This window comes from Eptatretus burgeri, chromosome 2 (genome assembly GCF_056783735.1).
Source record: "Eptatretus burgeri isolate ZD-2024b chromosome 2, Ebu_testis_v1, whole genome shotgun sequence".
NCBI classification, from domain to species: Eukaryota; Metazoa; Chordata; class Myxini; order Myxiniformes; family Myxinidae; genus Eptatretus; species Eptatretus burgeri.
Genome location: NC_140962.1, coordinates 38,838,762 through 38,858,186, shown reverse-complemented (window position 1 = coordinate 38,858,186; position 19,425 = coordinate 38,838,762). Strand labels below are relative to the sequence as shown.

The 19,425-nt window shown below is 42.0% G+C and overlaps 1 protein-coding gene across 8 annotated transcripts in view; it reads right to left on the bottom strand.

The window, feature by feature from the left end:
* TMEM237 (transmembrane protein 237) overlaps nt 1-16,890 on the bottom strand; it is a 72,977-nt gene extending 56,087 nt beyond the window's left edge. The window contains exons 1-4 of one of the 8 annotated variants that reach the window (XM_085853262.1): nt 16,595-16,727; nt 16,377-16,408; nt 11,148-11,161; nt 5,054-5,116 (exon numbers count right to left, since the gene is read on the bottom strand). In XM_085853262.1, the coding sequence (XP_085709388.1) occupies nt 5,054-5,116; nt 11,148-11,161; nt 16,377-16,408; nt 16,595-16,600 (115 nt within the window). In that variant the 5' untranslated portion in view covers nt 16,601-16,727. The other 7 variants (XM_085853253.1, XM_085853271.1, XM_085853242.1 and 4 more) reach the window with 7 other exon arrangements.
* Between the last annotated feature and the right edge of the window lie 2,535 nt (nt 16,891-19,425).

Here is a 19,425-nt window from a genome sequence, read left to right as displayed (position 1 = left end):
TTTTCAGAAACTGCTTGATGACATGTTGTCACCCTTGAGCAATTTGAGAAATTCAAGATGGCATCCAAGATGGCCACCATTACCTATAAATGACGATAACTCCCTAACTATTCACCCGAGGAAGGTGATTTTTGTCTCTATACCTAGGTTTTAGGGGTCAAGCCATCCATTAGAACTAAGTATTATGTTAATATCATATTGTAATCGACGGGCACTAATACTTCACTATTGCCTTTTCAGGTGCTGCCCGTATGACGAGTAAAAAATGAATGAAGGACAGTGCTTTTTCATGTCCAAATTTGGATGCGAGAATAAGACCGAACCGTTGAAAGACACTGGCCCTGTCAGAATTCAAAACTTTATCAAGCATAGCAAAATCTACGGGGACAGGTATCATGAACTTCTTTAAGAAAAAGTTAGTGAAAATCCTGAATGCACAGTTAAATGTCACAGAAACTGTGCTTCAACATACACTTCAAGCGTCCAGGTTGAAAGGCACAAAAGGAAGAATTCAGAAAGTGCTTCGTCTTACATTCCACCAAAGACCAGGAGACGTTCATCACTACCAGGATTTATCTTCAAAGAACATTGTTTGTTTTGTGGTGAAGCTTGTGCGTTTGAAAAAGATCCGAAAGACCCAAAACGTTGGCGACCAGCATATTCATGTCGGGAAATAGGTGGCGCAGGTGGCAAGAAGTCACTCAAGCAAACTATTCTTGAAGCCTGCAAACGGCGTCAAGATGTGTTATCAGACATTGTGCGGCAAAGGGTAGATCGCGCTTTAAGTGACCTTCACGCAGTTGATGCAAGGTATCATGTGGATTGCCGAAACAGCTTCTTGTCAGAAAAAAATGTGGCTTCAGCTGCAACCAAGTCTGATAGCCAAGTTAACATTGATCGTGCCTTTGAATCACTTGTTGTAATGATCAATGACTCGTCCGGCTTCCCGAATTCAGTTGAGTTGCATGAAGCATACAAAGAATTTGGGGGTGATAGGCTGACACGTCGTTTAATTGTCCCAAACCTATGCGAACGCTTCGGAGATGAGTTGGTGGTTTTAAAGTCTCCAGGGTTAGCAGACATTGTTAGCTTGCGATCCATAGCTGCAAAATGTATGTGATTGGTTCAAGACGAGGACGATGACATTGATGTAACAATCAACAAACTGTGCAAAGTCATCAGGCATGAGGTCAAACTAATATAATAACATTAGATAAAGATTGTTATGATACTCGGGTTAACCGACAGGAATGTAGAGAGACTGTGAGTGACACTTTGATGAAACTTTTAGGGAAGCTGTCTCCTAACCTAGATAGGGCACTACCTGCACTTCTCATTGGTTCAATGGTAACTGGGGGGGATGAAAAACCAGCCCACTAGTTTGCAAATTACTCTTAGCATCAAGATGAGGAGATCAAAAAAAAAACTTATCAATGTGTTACAAGAGTATGGTGTTACATGTACCTACGATGAAGTACGGCGTTTTCAACATTCAGCTGCCAAAGCCACAACCATGGAACCTTCACTACCAGGCCTATCAACTTCAAGTTCAAGCTTGGTTCGTGTTATTGTAGACAATTTTGATACTGACATATCGTCTCCAAACGGAAAGTCATCCACCCATTCCCATGCCATGCTGCTCACACAACCAGATAGTAACAGTAGTGAAACAGTCCAAGAAGACACCATTAGGCGTGTGAAAAAGGAAGACATGGTTGAGCCACTCGAGTATGACGTCGAGATAGAGAGATATAATGGTCCCAAGAAGCCTCCGATGCCACAGAACACCCCCAAACGATCAGTTCAGCCCCTGGGTATGCTGGCACAACAAGTAATTTCAAAGGGAAGAGCCAGTGAGATGGACCTCGCGTTCTTCAAGACATTAACAACACACTAGATTGTCCTGAGTACAATGGGTACAACACTGGGGCTACATGTCGACAGGGTCATTCAGCACAACCAAAGACGAAGGCTGTTTACCTTCCCTTAATAAACATGATCCTGTCACACCCAGATACCATGATGACATCAATGGCCGTTGCACAGGTCAACACACGCAATATCGGGCAACAGTTCGTCGTTTTTAAAGAACATTTGTTTTCATATAACACCTGTGGTCATTTACCTTTTCATATTTTCCCCAAGATTGAATAGTATAGAAGATATAGCAGTGCTTGTAAACTGGCAGCCATCTTGGGTTTCTAGATGACATCATCAGTATATGAACTTTGATCTGATACAGATAGATGCGTCTCCAAAATACCCAGTGATAGACACCTTCACGACTAATTTGGATTAAATAGTTAAGGATATGCCAGTTTTAGTGTTACGGCGGCCATCTTGGCAGCCATCTTGGAAATTACCATTATGTAATACGATATTAACATAATACTTAGTTATAATGGATAGCTTGACCCCTAAAACCTAGGTATAGAGACAAAAATCACCTTCCTTCGGGTGAATAGTTAGGAAGTTATGGTCATTTATAGGTAATGGTGGCCATCTTGGATGCCATCTTGAATTTCTCAAATTGATCAAGGGTGACAACACGTCATCAAGCAGTTTCTGAAAATAGAGACCCTTGGCTACCAAAATCAACAGTAAAAAAAAAAAACTTAATACAACAATGCAGGGTTAACCCTCTCTGCTCCCGGAATACTACATGACGGGTGGGAAAAAAAAGTCTCGGAAATTTAGAAAATACGTTAAACAGCAAATGGCTCGGAAATCGGGTGTTATTTCACAACTAGCTCAGGATGACGGACAACGAACCACTCGCTCAGGATGACATGGCGCAGTAAAAGCGTGCGCAGTAAGTGAACGACTCGCTCAAAATGACATAGCGTGGTACCCCTATCGACTTTATGGCGCTCGACAAGTGGCTTAAGCACTCAAGCAAACACTCCAATTAAATGGTTGATAAGGAACGGCTGGCTGTGCTGTGGCTGCATAACAGATTGGATCACTTTAACTTTAAAGCCCGTCTTCACCGCGCACGCAGCAGTTAATTAAATAAAATGAATTCGTTCAAAGAATAACTTTATCCACAAAAGAGTTCATGTTTAATGTAGAACAACCCTGGAGACATCGCAAAGTTTAATCGCCCGTGAAATAAACTTTGCAGATAATCCGCAACGTTGCTTGCTCGACTGTGCACACAACATGTGGTACATCGGTTCGGGGTACATGCAAATGTTATAACGCCATTTTAAAATGTCCGTTTTTCACCATATTTGCTTTGATTCCTTGTAGGGCACCTCGCAAAACCTCCGAAAATATAGACACAGATCTGGCAGACGCTATGGATAAGCAGTCCCTCTGGGGGACAGGGTGCTAGGTCAAGCAATGAATGCATTAAATCATATAGCTCAATGAAGCTCGTTCATTTTGTCACGTTCCTAAATTTTTTGTTCACAATACAATTCTCCAAACAGTAGAATAATACAAGTTTAATGCTTTGAAAATTTCACATTTTCTTGTGTATATATTGAGGACGGAGCATAGCCTTGCTGGCTGAAAGTAAATAGGTATATCGGCTTAGTTATACAAGACTCGTTATTTCTTTAAATTATCAGTTTTCACTCCAGATTGACACTTTAGTCCGGATGGTATACGATCCTCAAAATCGAAATAATATTTTGATGATATACTATAATGAGTCCATGAGGGTAGATCATGGAAAATCATATCATATAATGCATGAAATCATTCTAAGCTCCAAATTTGAAAACTACAGCACTTGCAAAAGCGACGTACACAACGATTCATAGCTATGATAAACAGGCATTCAATAATATGAGTGAAGAAAGAGGGGGAAAAAAAAAAAAACTTAAGAAATCGTTGCGCCTGTTCCAAGTCATGGCATGCTTGAGCAGGCCAAAAAAAACATGGCGGCTTCAACCCCAGCGAGGTTACCCAGGAGATGCCTTCAGACCCCAAAGAGCGAGGTGGCCGGAGATCACCTGATAAAGGATATAATTAAATGAAGCCATTACTTATCTTCAAAAGGGATGTTTTTGATCAACCCAAATATTCAATTTTCACTCTTGCCATTCCTTGGAGTTTTCTTAGTATGCATGCAAAGTTTCAGGCTGCGAGGTTTTATGGTTTTCGAATTATGGAAGAGAGACACACACACGCACACACAGCCATTTATTGGTATAGATTATACATACTTGTACCAAGTTTGATTTAGATCCCTTCAGCTGTTCTTAAGTTATCGCAGTAACGAAAACCTATCACGGACTCTGACTTTTGACCTTTTATTGCCGCCATCAAATCAGTTCATCTTTGCATCATACCATAGACATATTTCCAAAGTTTTGTCAAAATCTCATCACTGGTTCACAAGTTAGCACAATAACATAATATTTACCTTACATGCCCTTTGACTTTTGCCTTTTTGACCCCAAAATCGAATCAGTTCATCTTTACATCGTTATACTTACTTGTACCAAGTTTGATTTAGATCCTTTCAGCGGTTCTTAATTAACTGCGGTAACGAAAACCTATCATGGAAGGATGGATGGACAACCTGAAAACAATGCCTCAGGCGACTGTCAAAGGAGGCATTAAATCAATAAATAAATAAAACACGGCTGGGCCGATCTCCGACAATTTTTTTCATACGTACTAGGGGTAATCCAGGGACCCCCTCCCACCTCCCCCATGAGGTTGTGGTTCACTCTGTAAGCAGGTCACCATAACTGGAGGAGCGGGTGTTTCTAACTATATTAAAATAAGGGATATAATTGTTAAGTGTGTATCTGTGTACGTCGTATCATTACAGAATCAAAAACGGCTGGGAAAATCCAGGAAGATGACTTGCCATTTTTGCCCGTACATGTGAAATGGTGCAAGTAGTTTAAGCACCAATCCCTGCCGAAGGAAGGGGGGCATCGACACAATATTTCGCTCCCGCAGGGAGTGGGTACGACGAGTTAGAATAAATGACCCAATAATACAAGTGTGCCTGTATGTGTGTCCATCAAGGATAAATATGGTGGGTGATCACTGCAAAACATGGTAAAGTCCAAAAGTACAAATCCCATACCAGAGGTTTGTTTTCTGGTTACACCCCTGTGTTTCTTTCTCATGACGGAGAGTGAAACGTCCTCTGTTACAACACAAAAAAAGAAGGAATGATCAAGGTTAACGACAAGATTGCACATTCACATAATCAAGGCACCATGGATAAAAAGAGGCAATTGATTGTTTGTAATTCTGAGATGAAGATTCGTAAAAATAAAAGGTGAAAAGCTCTGCCTAAAATAAAATAAAAGCACAGACCACGCAGGCAAGGGAAAGAAATACAGGCAAGAAAGACGTCATGTTGCAAAAATTAAATATAACTAAACCAATGTCACCCTCAGTGTGACCCGTATCTTGCCAAAAGGTGACCACGTGTGACTTCTTTAAGGTCACACTGAGGTGAAGAGCTGCTATCATCCACCAGGAGCAACTCCTTGAGGAATATCTGCCTACGAGAGATTCTGATGAGAATCGTTCTACAGAGTAACCATGAAAAATATGCGTTTGCCTCATAACGTCACCAAATGACGTCATAATGTCTCAAGCTTGACATATCTAGAAAGCACTCATCGAGGTGTTCAATTTGAGGTACTACACGATATGGTTCCTAAAACTTGAAAATTTGACCTTGGGGTCAAATATGTTTGACCTTAGGCGCTAACCATGAAGGTCAAGGCCAATCGCCACCAAAAATTAATCAGCTGAGCGCCAGACCATGAACTATATTCCCATGAAGTTTGAAGACGATCCGATCAAAATTACTCAAAAAATAAGGGTTTCGTCGACTCCCCTGATTTGCGACAAAGTGACCTTGACCTTCAAAATTTTATGCGCTGAAAGGGACCTAAATAGGCCTCTGATATGCGAAGTTACAAAAATTTCCAATGATAACTGTGCTCTGCAGAATTTTTTATACGTGATTACAGACAAACAAAAAAATAAAATTTTCATGAAAAATCCGTTTTTTCGTCATGACGTCATCAAATGACGTCATAGCGTCAAACTTTTGACAGATCTGGAAAGCACTTATCAAGCGCTTTCATATGAGGTATTACTCGATATGGTATCTAAGATTTCAAAATTTGACCTCGGGGTCAAATATGTTTGACCTTAGGCGCTAACCATGAAGGTCAAGGCCAATCGCCACCAAAAATTAATCAGCTGAGCGCCAGACCATGAACTATATTCCCATGAAGTTTGAAGACGATCCGATCAAAATTACTCAAAAAATAAGGGTTTCGTCGACTCCCCTGATTTGCGACAAAGTGACCTTGACCTTTGACCTTGACCTTCAAAATTTTGTGCACTGATAGGGACCTCTATAGGCCTCTGATATGCGAAGTTACAAAAATTTCCAATGATAACTGTGCTCTGCAGAATTTTTTATACGTGATTACAGACAAACAAACAAACAAACAAAAACAAAAAAAAACATACAAGCTGACTAACATATCTTGCAAAAACTTGGTTTTGGCAAGATAAAAATGCATAATTAAAAAAAATCCACAAGAACATTTTGAAGGATGGATGACCCCTACATTTTTCCTTCCCTTGCCTCTTCAACATTAGAAGCACCCGCTCCCTATGGGAGTGGCCAAAAGGATTATGTTATTATCCTTATTCAAACATGTAATTCAAAATACCTCTCACTGTACAATTCAAAACACCTCACGACTTGAAAACGTGAGGACACAAATACTGCACTGAAAAGGGTGGGGACTTGTAATACCCTCTCCCACCAGACTACAGCTAACAGTAATAATTAACAGTTCCTGCTGTGCCTGGCTTCACACTGAAATTCAAAATGAAGAGAGGAGAGGAGGGGGAATCTCTCTTGTATTTTCATGAAAGATCACTGCTAAACTCCTTCCAAGGCATTGTTACACCATCTTACATACGAAGCATCCTAAAGCAGAAGTTTGAGAGAAGCTTATGAACAAACAAGATGTGATCATAACAAGGATACTTGACGAGACCAACCCTAGAATCCAAAAGGGGATTATTCAGGGCTTCAAAACTGCGCTTTTGATGCTTTAAACGTAGCATTGCTCATGATATGGAGCATCTACATATTATGTGTACAAAAAGGCAAAAAACAAGATCAAGACTCATGGAAGAGTGAAATGACAGAGGGGGGAAAGGCAATGAACTACCAAAAGGTAGTGGGACCATATTTGGACTCGGGAAGTAGAGCATGGAACAGGAAAGATAAAGGAGGGGAGAAATTCATTTACACCGTTTCCAGTCAATTTTGATTCAAGGGCACTAGATTCAGCAAGAATAGTAGTAGTAATACAAGTTCATCACACAATAGATAATGTTACCGGATCAGAAATGTACCCCGGGGAGAGCATCCATGCACACGATGGATTCCCCAGAATGAGTTATTTCTTAGTTTTGTAGATTGATCCTTGTCCTATGCCTGGGGGTTTAGAGGGGAAATGGGTTGTGAGGATAGTCTGTGTATTCCCAGTGTGATGTCTCCCCATTTGCTGTTTTTAATCTCATCAATCCACCAACCTCAATCAAAACCCTTACGGACGAACAAATCCTTCACCGTCAGAAACAATTAATCCTCTGGACTGGTACTGAATTTCCTTCCCCCATTTTTCCTGCCCAACGCCCCTACATTCGTCAAGTGGGATAACGCTTCTCAAACACACACATGGTACAAAGGAGCATCTGCGCGCGAGGGAGGGAGCAGATGTGCTCCCTTGCTGCTGCACACGCGAGGGACGGGGGAGGGCTCACGTCACCATCTGAACATCACGACACAGGAATTTTCCACAGCCCCAGACACGCACCAATGGGAAAGATGCTTGTGTGAAGTTTGCTCCCTCGAAGCCACACCCAACGTGGCACGTACAAGGTCAGGACTTGGCCGAGTTTGTGGCAGTTTGTTGATGCACTCAGGGCCGCTATTGTCGATACACCTTGGGTGTGAGTACATCTCAGACTGCTTGTTGAGAGATCGTCTGCCGGAGAGCGGGTCGTGCTGGACCCATCTGCGCCGGGGTACGAGGCGCAGGGGTGAATCGTGCGGAGGCCGGGGGAAGCGGCACACGAGCCAAGAAGGGGGGGGGTGATGAAGTCCCTGCGTTGTCTCGCAGCTCCATATACACTCACATCACACACTTTCTACACAACACTAACACTCCAACACCCAACCCCTCATGCCCCTATCCCCCGCAACCCCTCACAATATTTGGCCTGATGCAACCTCGCTTGGTTGCGTGACAAATCGAACCAATGCTTTGAACTGCCTCTTTCTGGTCCTCATAGCTCCTTCCTGGAATGAATGATGGCACCACATATTGTATGTGTAAGTAAGTCTGCTTTAAGGGATATATGTGCTTAGGGAATAAGGTCTGCTATTCAGTGTCTTTACCTGCCTGCAATAGTCAAGTATCGACGGAGGGTATCCATGCTCCCCCCCACCCCCCAGGACTCTACCAAACCAAATTTTTTAGCTTTCTTTTATGGTCCTTTTTCACATTTGAGATGTTAACAGAAATAATTTCTCGGCACTCTGGCGATATTCAAGATGGCGTCCAAAATGGGTAAAAATCATAGAATACGGTATATATAACATCTCAAAAATGTGGAAAATTGAAAAAATAATCATTGGGATTTGGTTCCTGATCATTAGTTACTAGTTTCTGATAATTGGGCTTTGTTTCCATTTTTTAAAATCCAAGATGGCCACCAAAATATGCAAAATCATAGAAAATTAAATATAACAGCCAAAAACTGTGACAAAATTGTAAATTATTCATTGGAATAATGTGTTTCTCATCATTAGTAATTGAATTTTGTTACAATGCTTAAATTCCAAGATGGCATCCAAAATGGCCACCACAAGAGGCAAAATCATAGAAAATTGTATACAACAGCCTGAAACTAAGAATAATATGATACAGTGAATTAATATTTGGATTCATTGTAATATATGTTCCTGATTATTAGAAACTAATAGGCCTATGTGGTGATTTATGTTTTGGTGCCAACCATAAAATCCAAGATGGAGTTCAAAATGGTTTTAAAAATGGTAAAATCATAGTAAATATCAAATGTTAGCTTCAAATAATAATTAATGCAATAATAATAGAGGGGCAGAACCATGGAATATTCGTCTTGTAACTTATCAAGGATGTTTATTGTTGTTATCATACTTGGAATTGAAGAAGGCGGATAATTTGAAAGCCAGAAAACACACACCCACACACACCCCTATACACACCCTGATGCACTTTGAATATTTACATACTCAAGTATTATGTGTAGTAATCTTTTTATGTGTATTTTTTTCCCCTCTTTCCAGGTTAGATTAGTTAGGTAAGCAAGACCATAGCTAGTCAAGATCAAGATCACAAGTCAGGATGTCAGACAAGCAAGAAATAGTTTAATGTAATTGTCAAAAGAAAGTTGTTGAAATGGAAAGAAAATGCAAACGGGAACATTGTGTCATTCGAATGCGTCTGGAATAAAGCGTGGATCGTTTACATATTTTTCAGACTTGACAAATCCAAATGATAGATTGGCACTTCTCAAAAATATACGGGATCGTCGCTTAGCTGAACCACCAGGTTCTTCATATCGAATGACAGATATCCATCAGGGCATTCTTGATGAGATCCAGGAGAACGAGGACTATCACCGAGGATGTTACCAAAGATTTACCCTGAACCTACATAGGTTAACAGCGAGTAAACCATCTCATGATCCTGAAGCTCCTGGACCATCTACCAGCCAAGAAGGAAGGGTAAAGTGCAAGAAAGCATCAGAAAATATCATTTTTGAACCTGATTGTATTTTCTGCAATACTGAAGGCCGAATCCATGTGAAAAAGGCAGGCATCGACACAAAGGAAGGCACCTCTTCATTTGAACGTGATGGATGGCAGAAAGTGCTGTTGGTTTGGTAGGGTCCTGGGGGGGGGCGGGGGTAGGTGCACGGATACCCTCTGTAGATACTCCCCTATAAATACCTACTTTGCTGACTTGCTTGTACATACATGCTTTGATGATTGCCTTGCTTTGTGAATAAAGAATTACTGTTGGTGTTTGATAAACATCTTTCAAATTTGCCACGGTTGTCCTTTATTTCATTGGTCTGGCATAAGCCTGGTGTTGGCTTAGTGGTTAGGGTGGTGGCTTGGGATCCTAGGGTCCTGAGTTCAAGCCCTGTTGGCCGCTGAATTAAAAATACACCAGGAGGTTGACTCAGCCTGTCATCCTTCTGAGGTCGGCAAAATGAGCATCAGTGTACTGGTAAGGGGGACACTGCATCAGCGGCATAGCCGTGTCCCAACCAATGATGCAACCAGCAACCACGGGCTGCACTCGATAGATAGAGAGAGAGAGGTCTGGCATAGCATGTATGTGATAGATAGACAGGAAGTTTTTCCCCCACCGATTGGCTCCGCAATTAGCCAGCATTCATCCAAGATTCGTTCGGCCATAGTAAGTGGAAGCCAGATAAACGCTGAGAGCATGGAACCAAGCTCAGCGAACGCGGCCGGAGACGCGAGGACCCTGTTCGGTGCAATTGCTTCTTCCAGCATCCGCAGTTGGTTGACAAACTTCGGGACGTGGAAATATCCATGGTCTGGGGGCCTCAGGGTTGGAAGTGGCGGCGGGTCAGAGTATGCACCTCGTGAGCATGGCACGTGTGCCAAACGCATGACAATTTGTTTGCTGATTTACTTATATGCACTCCTGATCAACTGGACAGAATTAGTTGAAACCTGCTGGTTTGTACATACTCGGAGTGTGCTTGAGAAGGTTTTGGCGGTAAAAAAATATTCTCAGCTGGGGAGTTCAGGGTGGGGGTAAGCTGGTAGGACCCCCAATTCTCTTTAGGTAAATGTATATGACATAGCACCACTCTTGGTGAGAGGGGGTGTTACAAGTCATACTTAAATACTGCACACCAATTCTGAAGAAATTAACTGACCTGTAATTCTGGGAGAGTTAACCCACTTTGGAAACAGAAGTTCCTTGCTTGTGTAAAACAAACTGTGATTTCAAAATCATAGTTATGCTACCATGTAAAGTTAGATTTTCATTCTCAAAAATGTTTCTTTTTTTTTTTTCCTCATACAATAGGCTACTTACCAAAAGTCTCCTTCCTGCGTTGACAGAAACAAAAAAAGATACAAGGCATTATTTAACATCAAGCAAGTTAAGCAATTATACTCACTAAGTCATATGACCTATGACCATTTTTACCCCCAAAATATAATCATTTAATCTTTGTACATCATTGTACATAATTGAACCAAGTTTGGATGGAATCCCTTCAGCGGTTCACAGGTTAACGCCGTCATGAAAATACATTAGCAACGCCTGCACGCATGCATGGACAGACAGACAGGAGACAGACAAGCCAAAAACAATGCCACCGGCACCTTCGACTGTGTGGGCATATAAATACAATACACAGGATAATCTTCAAAGTTAATCTCGGCTCTGACAAACCCCTTTGAGGTATTTGCTTACATTTGTTTCATGACACACAATATCAAATGTTTTTGTTCAAGATTTCTTTCACCAAAATAAATAAATAATTTTTTTGAAAGGTTAACAAAAAAAAAGTTGAAATGCTTAAAAACAATACAAAAATAGATTATTGAAATGCTTTGAAACTACACTGTTGAGGAAAAAGTGCTGCTGCAGGTGGTTCCACGTAAGGCCCCAATGGCACATTGATGATTGTTGAAACGGCATGGGTGTTTAACAAGGACTATCCGCTGCGAGCAAGAATGGTTGTGGACAGTAGCTGGGGCAGACATAGCAAGGCTCTGCTGACGCTGTTGCATACCCAGGGCATAACCAATGGTGAGCGGAACTAGGGATGCATACATCGAGCTTCACACGGCACACAATGGGAGGTTCACTCATCGAGAACAGCGAGATAACAATTGTGCTGAATTCTCGGGGCATGGCCATTGTCTCCTGACGTCCAAAATCCCACAGCGAACAATTGGAAAGTCAGTGTGACATTAACTGCGGTATGCATATGTAGCACCGACACTGCAATCTGTGAATACGTTTCCTGGTTCTATCTAGTGCCATGTCATGATTATAGTACTACTGTATTTGGAGGCATTATTCTTTCAAATATCATGCAAGAAAACATGGACACACCCTAACAGCAACAGTTCCACTTCAGCTCAATATCAAAATGGAATTTTCACGCATTTTAGGCCCAAACATGAATAACTATATGGGAAATGGGAAATTATCATGAAGGAGGGGTGGCGGGGTTGGGGGATGATGATGCATTTTGACGTATTTTGCCCAAAAAAGAAAAAAACAGAATAAATATTGTGATGGAACGCCATCGCAAACCCCGTTTCGCACCTAAAACAAAGTTGAAAGATGGCAAACAATTCCACCAGGAACTAGAACAGGCACTCAGAAGAGCGCATACCTTCGCCAACGCTACATTTTGCCCCCCCCCCCCAGAAACCATTGATTGTGAGGGTATTTAATCCCATACCACATCTGCCATCTCATATGTGTTATGATGGCTTAAAAACATTAAATTTCCTGCTGTTTGACACTGATTCACGTACATTGTACAATTTCTGTATGAACTCCCTGACCTTTTTGGGTGTCGGTGTCAAGTCAATCTGATGACAACTGGTCACATTATAAGAAATCAAATATTACATATCACAGGATAGGGAATTGAATTCTAAACATTTTGAATCTACTTGCATGCAAATTGTATAAGAATTGACCGCGTTATGATCATAAAGGTCGTTGACCCCCCTGACCTTTGACCCAAACCGCTAACAAAGGTAATGACGTCATTGTGTCATATCACATAATCACAAGATTGGGCATTGAATTCACAACATTTTGGCATTGGTTGCATGCAAATTGGATAAAAATCGACCGCACTATGGCAAAATGACGATTTTGACCTTTTCATGACCTCGACCTTGACCTTTGTACTCTTAATTTTGTAATTGGTATTAGAGTGTGGGGAACAGAACAGTCAACATTTTGGTGTTGGTTTCATGCAAATCGGATAAGAATTGACCGTGCTATGACTAAAACCGCACATTTTGCAATGTCGTGACCCCCCACCGCTAATAAGGGTTATTACATCATTGTGTCATGTCACATATCACAAGATGGGCCATTGAATTCTGAACATTTTGGCATTAGTTGCATGCAAATTGGATACAAATTGACTGCGCTATGGTAAAAAGACGATTTTGACCTTTTCATGACCTTGACCTTTGACCTGATCGCTCCCAAAATCTAATCAAATGGTCCTCGGATAATAACCAACCATCCCACCAAATTTGCTGCGATTCAGTTCAATACTTTTGGAGTTATGCGAATAACAAACAAACAAACACACATATTCACAAATAAATGAATAAATACACAGCGATCAAAACATAACCTTCGCAACAAAGTTTGCAAAGGTAATGACCAAATGCAGAATTTTGAGCGAAAAAAAACATGTATTTCACGTTTTGACTCTCCCATGACCGTAATTCCCCACTCACTGGGGGCATGAACCAGAGGTCAAATCTAGAAATACAGTAGTTACATATATCACGAGTCTACCAATGCTGATTGCATATGCAAAGTTTCATTTTAAAATGTTTAAATCATGTGATCGTAACTGTAAAACAAAATTGGTGTTTCACCTTTTGTCCACATTCCAGCAATGTGGACGATCCTGCTCTTCCACCTTCTTGCTAATGCGGTGATCATAACTACCAAGTTTGATGAATTTCTGTACAACCGTTTAGGAGGAGATAGCGTGACGGACGGACAGAAAGACAAACGGAGCAGAACGAATAAAGAGAAATGTGAAAAATCTGAAAGAAGTGTGAAAGGAACAACAATCAAAGATATCAGGAAGATCCTACAGTTACTCCCAAGGCACAAACAAAGCAACAGGTACAAGCTTCCAGAGGTCAGCAGGGAAACATGGTCAACACAGCATCAGGATATGGTACAAACACAATCAAATGAAAGAGGAAAACTGCATTGGAGTGATCAGAAGGAACCTGAAGAAGCAGTGTTGGGTTGCGATAGGTAAAGCCGATTGGGTTTTTGGTTAAATTCGTAGAGGAATAAATTATGAATCGAGGGATGAAAGTTTAACACTGCACAGGAAGTTAGTGAGGCCCCATCTGGAATATCATGTCTACGGTAGTTTTGGTCACCACATCTGAGAAGGGATATCGCTGCCATCGAGATGGTTCAGCGTTGAGCTACGAGATCGATTCCAGCTAGACTCAGCTATGAGGAACATTCGAAAGAGACAGGACTATATACATGAGAAAGAAAGCGCCTATGACTTACGAGGGCATTGGATAGAGATGTTTAACTGTTTGGGTACGGTTGGCCACAACCGCGGCCTTGGGGGAACGTGCTCATGGCCACGACCGTGACCCACATCGTTGTTCAACAATCTGTGTTGTTTGTTGCTATTTGTTGGGCATGTGGACACGCTCAGCATGGCCTTAAATGACTGAATTTGAAATCATTACAATTCGAATCTTCAATGCTTGGATTTGAATGTACCATGTTTTCGTATCGAATCCTGGAAAAAAAAATGAAGCACTCAAACAGTTAAACAGGACAGTTTGTTTTATGACTGGGGGGCAGTGACAGCACCAAAGGGAATAGTTGGAGAGTGGAAGCAAAAAGGGCATCTTACACACAGTTGTTAACCTATGGAATGGTTTTGTGGAGAAGGTGGTAGCAGCAGGACAATTCATCGAGTTCAACTGGAGCTGGATGACTACTTGGAAACAATGGGGATAAGAAGGATATAAGCACATTGGCAGGAATGTCAAGTTGCTCAATATTAGCCAGCCAAGTACGATTGAGATGTCCGATTGTTTTGTACGTGCATCGTATCAAGTGGGAATGTTTAGTTTTTGGTTCACGAGTGCCAGCCAGAGTGACCACTATATTCGTTATGTCTGTGTGTCTGTCTGTCCAGAGCATAACTCCGTGGACATTGATCCGATCTTGAAGAAACTTGGTTATGTGTTCGATATCAATGTCTAGTTGTGTTTTCCTGGATGAGGGCGTGCTACGCCCATTGTGGGCGGAGCCACACCCCCAAAAATGGATTTTTAACCCGACCACCCCCTAAAAATGGTTATCTTCTCCTCGGGAATTGACTGAATGGAATGGGTTCTTCGGTATTTGAAAAGCAAAATGAATTATCTCAAACTTGTCGTTGTCTTTTTCATTTTCGTCCCAAGGTCAAGGTCACAAGGTCAAAACTTAGAAAATTGCGAATTTTGACGTAAAAATCGTACGACCGCCCAAACTTTGAGAGCTAGGATGACAATATTTTTATGCATAATCTTGAGGTCATTCCCCACCTAAAGTCCTGAAACCATTTTTCTCTATCTCGAACACCTTGCCCGTGGCGCCCCCTTCTAGTTTGTTTTTACGCTGATTTCATCAAAGTATGGATAATCCGAGGAGTGCGAAATGCCATATAGCCTATATGACGTTATATTGTTCCTGGAATGTTCTGGAGGAACTTTTGCACCAAAGGTCATAATCCTTGACCTTTAAAGGCCACAAAGGTCAAATTTTCAAAGTTGTGGGAATCGAATCGGGTTTTTGACCTTCTTCGCCGAACTAACTCCAATAAGCTACAGCACTTATCCTGTTTCCTTATTTTAATGTCCACAACATTGTTTTGTGACCTTTAAAGGTTATGCAAAGGTCAAATTTTGAAAGTTGTTGAATGAAACCGGGTTTTCGACATTTTGCAGCTAATAACCTGTCACCCGTACCACATCATGTTGATCATTTTTATAACTTGGTCAAACATCATCACATTGTCTCATCCTTGACTTCTGAAACAATCTACACCCTCAAATACCGCTCGTGAACCATCGTCGTCTTCAGACTTGTTATTTCTCCATAGTTCGAATTAAAAATAAGAATAATAAAAATAAGTTTGGTACAACACAGGGAATAGCATTAACTGGCTCTTTGGGTCTTCAAGAAGGTGGATATGACACGGACGTGATGGACCGCGTGGCCTCTTCCCGTCTGGGATTCTCGCGCATCTTCGCGTATTATTTAATTTTGTCACCAGGCTCGAATCACGCAGTCTGCGCATGCGCAATGCAAGTCGCCGAAACTGCTGCAAGTTGTACGGCGAACGGTTCCCTGTTCCCTTTCCCAACATAACGAGTCCGGAATCACCTCATCAATACCGTCTTTGACGTCGGAATACACAAGCAACGGGTCCCGATACAAGCCACATTCGAGACGAGTACCGTGGAATGAACAATACGTGGCAAACTCGGCGGATTCAACGATCGGGAGACGTACCCTGGTAACGATGGCAACGCTCTGGGAAAAGGCTGCAAAGCAAAGAACACACGACGGGTGTTTTGGAGAATCACACGCATTTCTCTCAACGGTTTACCTCATACATCGTGGTTTCAGCGCAGTATGCACAAACGCAGTTATTTACGGGTTTACAAAATTGCAGAAAACGCGGGCCCGCTCCAAGACCAAGACCAAGACCAAGCCAACCGACTCCTCACCTCCATGTTGCTGAGATCGTCAACATGTCCATGATGAACGTCTCATATCGACTTTATCTTCCATCAATGTTCTTCAAATAAAGACTTGGAGGAAACAACATTTACCTTGTACCCCTTTTGGAGGCAACGAAAATAATTTATGACTAATACAAAAAAACCTATCAAAGCAACTATTCCAACTATACACCGCCCAAAACACTGACGTGCTCTTTTAGCAGCGTCTCGCGTAGGGAACGTCGCTCATGGAGAGCTCGGCGTTGTTGTTGTTCTTCCTCCTCTTCTTGTTCTTGTTAAGACAAAACCTTAATCTCGAGGACTCGGCTGTTGTTTTTACGAGATCCGGATCTCCTTAAATACTGAGCACATGTACACATCCTCACATAGACGGTGCCTTTTGAGAGCGTCTATCATGAACTTTTAAATATATTCGGACATTTGCTTTAAACTTTCGAAAAGTTCACGTTGCTATTTAAAGATTATTCCATTTATCGTATTGTAATTTTGTAAATACATTATTTATTTCGTAAATAGACGATATATCGTAAATACGAAAAGACATTATGACGCGTTTCGCTATTGGCTTAATCAAGGCACGTGACGAAATATCGGAAGTTGTTGTTTTTTAAAAAATAAATATTTTTTAATTATTATTATTATTATTATTATTATTATTTTTTTTTTTTTTTAGCCGACAAAATATTTAGAACGCTGCTCGTGGACACATTTGTCCTTGTTTTACACAAGAACAGTCACAGGAGAATTGCCATTAGCTGAGAGTATCTATCGAGGAGGTGAGGAAGGGTTTTTTTTTTTTTACAGAAGATCCAGGTTGGAGTGGAGGAAGTAAAGAAATAGCTCGGTAATCGCAGAGAAGTTATAGCTCCAGGGTATTGATGGAAGTGGTTGAGCAGGTAAACGAGATATTAACGGGTATTTTCAATAGTTCACCTGGAGTCAGGACAGGTACCGGAGGATTGGAGAGCAGCAAATGTAACACCATTATTTAATTAAGAAAGGATCCAGAGAAGAATTGGGAAACTTTAGACCTGCTAGTTTGACTTCAGTTGTGGGGGAAGGTGTTGGAGACATTAATTAAGGACCAGATGAGGAACCATTTAAAGTTTAAACAAATACAGACTAATTAAAGGTAGTCAGCATTGGTTTACCAAAGGTAGTTCCTGTTTAACAAATCTTTTAGAGTTCGATGAAGCAGTGTCTGATTGGGTGGATGAGGGAAAGGCAATGGACATGGTATATCTCGACTTTAAGAAGGCATTTCATGAGGTACCACATCATTACTCACGATCAAAGCTGCATCACCAGCATCTCTCACTACGGATGCCAAGACAAGAGCACCCTGCTCTATAACCGCCACAACTGCCCCCATGGTCGTCAAATCAAGGCATTTCGGATCATTGGTATCTCCCAGGATGAGGCCGAGTCTTTGGGTCCCTCACTCTCACCGCAGGCAGTTCGGTGGTCTGTCTTCTACCATCTCCTCTCTGGCCTCGCCCCCCTCCCCTGCTCTGTCTGAGATATGTCCTGTCCCCTCCCCCCCCCATATTTCCTCAGGGCACTCGAGGTTCGCCAGCAACTACCAAAAAAAAAAAACTACCAAAATCAAGAATCCCTGCTCACCTTCACTCTTTCATTCCTCTTTTTTTCTCGCCTCTGGAATAAACTCCCACACTTTCTTCAATCCCACTTTTCCCTCCAGGTCTTCGAAACACTTGTTCACCATCATCTCTTATCTTCCCCCATCCAAAAACATGATCTTTTCTCACCCCGTTAATCCACCCCAAACCCACCTCCTTCAAATTCCCTGCTTTCCTTCCTGAAAGTCCCTGTCGTGTAAGGACCTGAAAGTCCCTGTAGTGTCCATCTTGCTTACCCTGTGTACCCCTACCCCATCCCTTTCCCTCTCCCTTTCCACAGATCTCATGCCTTTGTTCCCCACTGCTTTTACCTTCCCTCTCACACCCCCTTGTCTCCTGTTCTCCTTGTACATTCTGTGTGTTGGTCCTCATATGTGCCTCGATAGTGTATACAAAAAACCCCCCAAAAAACAAGAAGAGTATCTCGCTTGGGTCACTGATCAACCACAGACTTGAGCATGGCATAGAATGCGTCCTTCATAGTGAGAAACTCGAAGTGGACGATGCCCTTGATGTCAAAAAATGCGATGAGCATCACCTTGACCTTCGACTTCGACATCCTTGCTTTCTTTGGTCTTGGTGATGCCGGACTTTTTCACTGACGACTCTGCCGTTTGGTCTCGGGATCGTATTCGAATATCCACGATTCATCGCCAGTAACGACTCTCCCGAACAGGTCTGGATCGTCCTCGAGGCGCTCGATAATGTCTTGACAGACAGTGACTCTTTGCTGTTTCTGGTCCTCGGACAACAGCTTTGGGACCATCTTTGCGCACACCTTGCGTATTTCGAGATTTTCAGTGATGATGCTCCAGACAGTATCCTTGTTGATGGAAAGTTCCCCAGCAATCATCCGCACCGCAAGTCGACGATCTGCGTGCACCATCCTGCTTCACATGCTCAATGTTGTCAGCCGCTCTGCTCGTTGAAGGTCTTCCAGACCGTGGATTGTCTTCAACCTCCTCCCGTCCCTCTTGTGCCATTCAAATGCACGTGTACATGACATCGTTTCTTCCCCCGTAGACTTGCTGCAGCATTGCGAAGGATTCGGAAGGCGTTTTGCCAAGCTTGGCAAGAAACCTCAGATTGGCTCTCTGTTCATGACTCGTAGACTGACGACTCAGACTCGACAACGTGTAAAGCACGACCTGTAAAAAATCACACTATGAGCGCAGT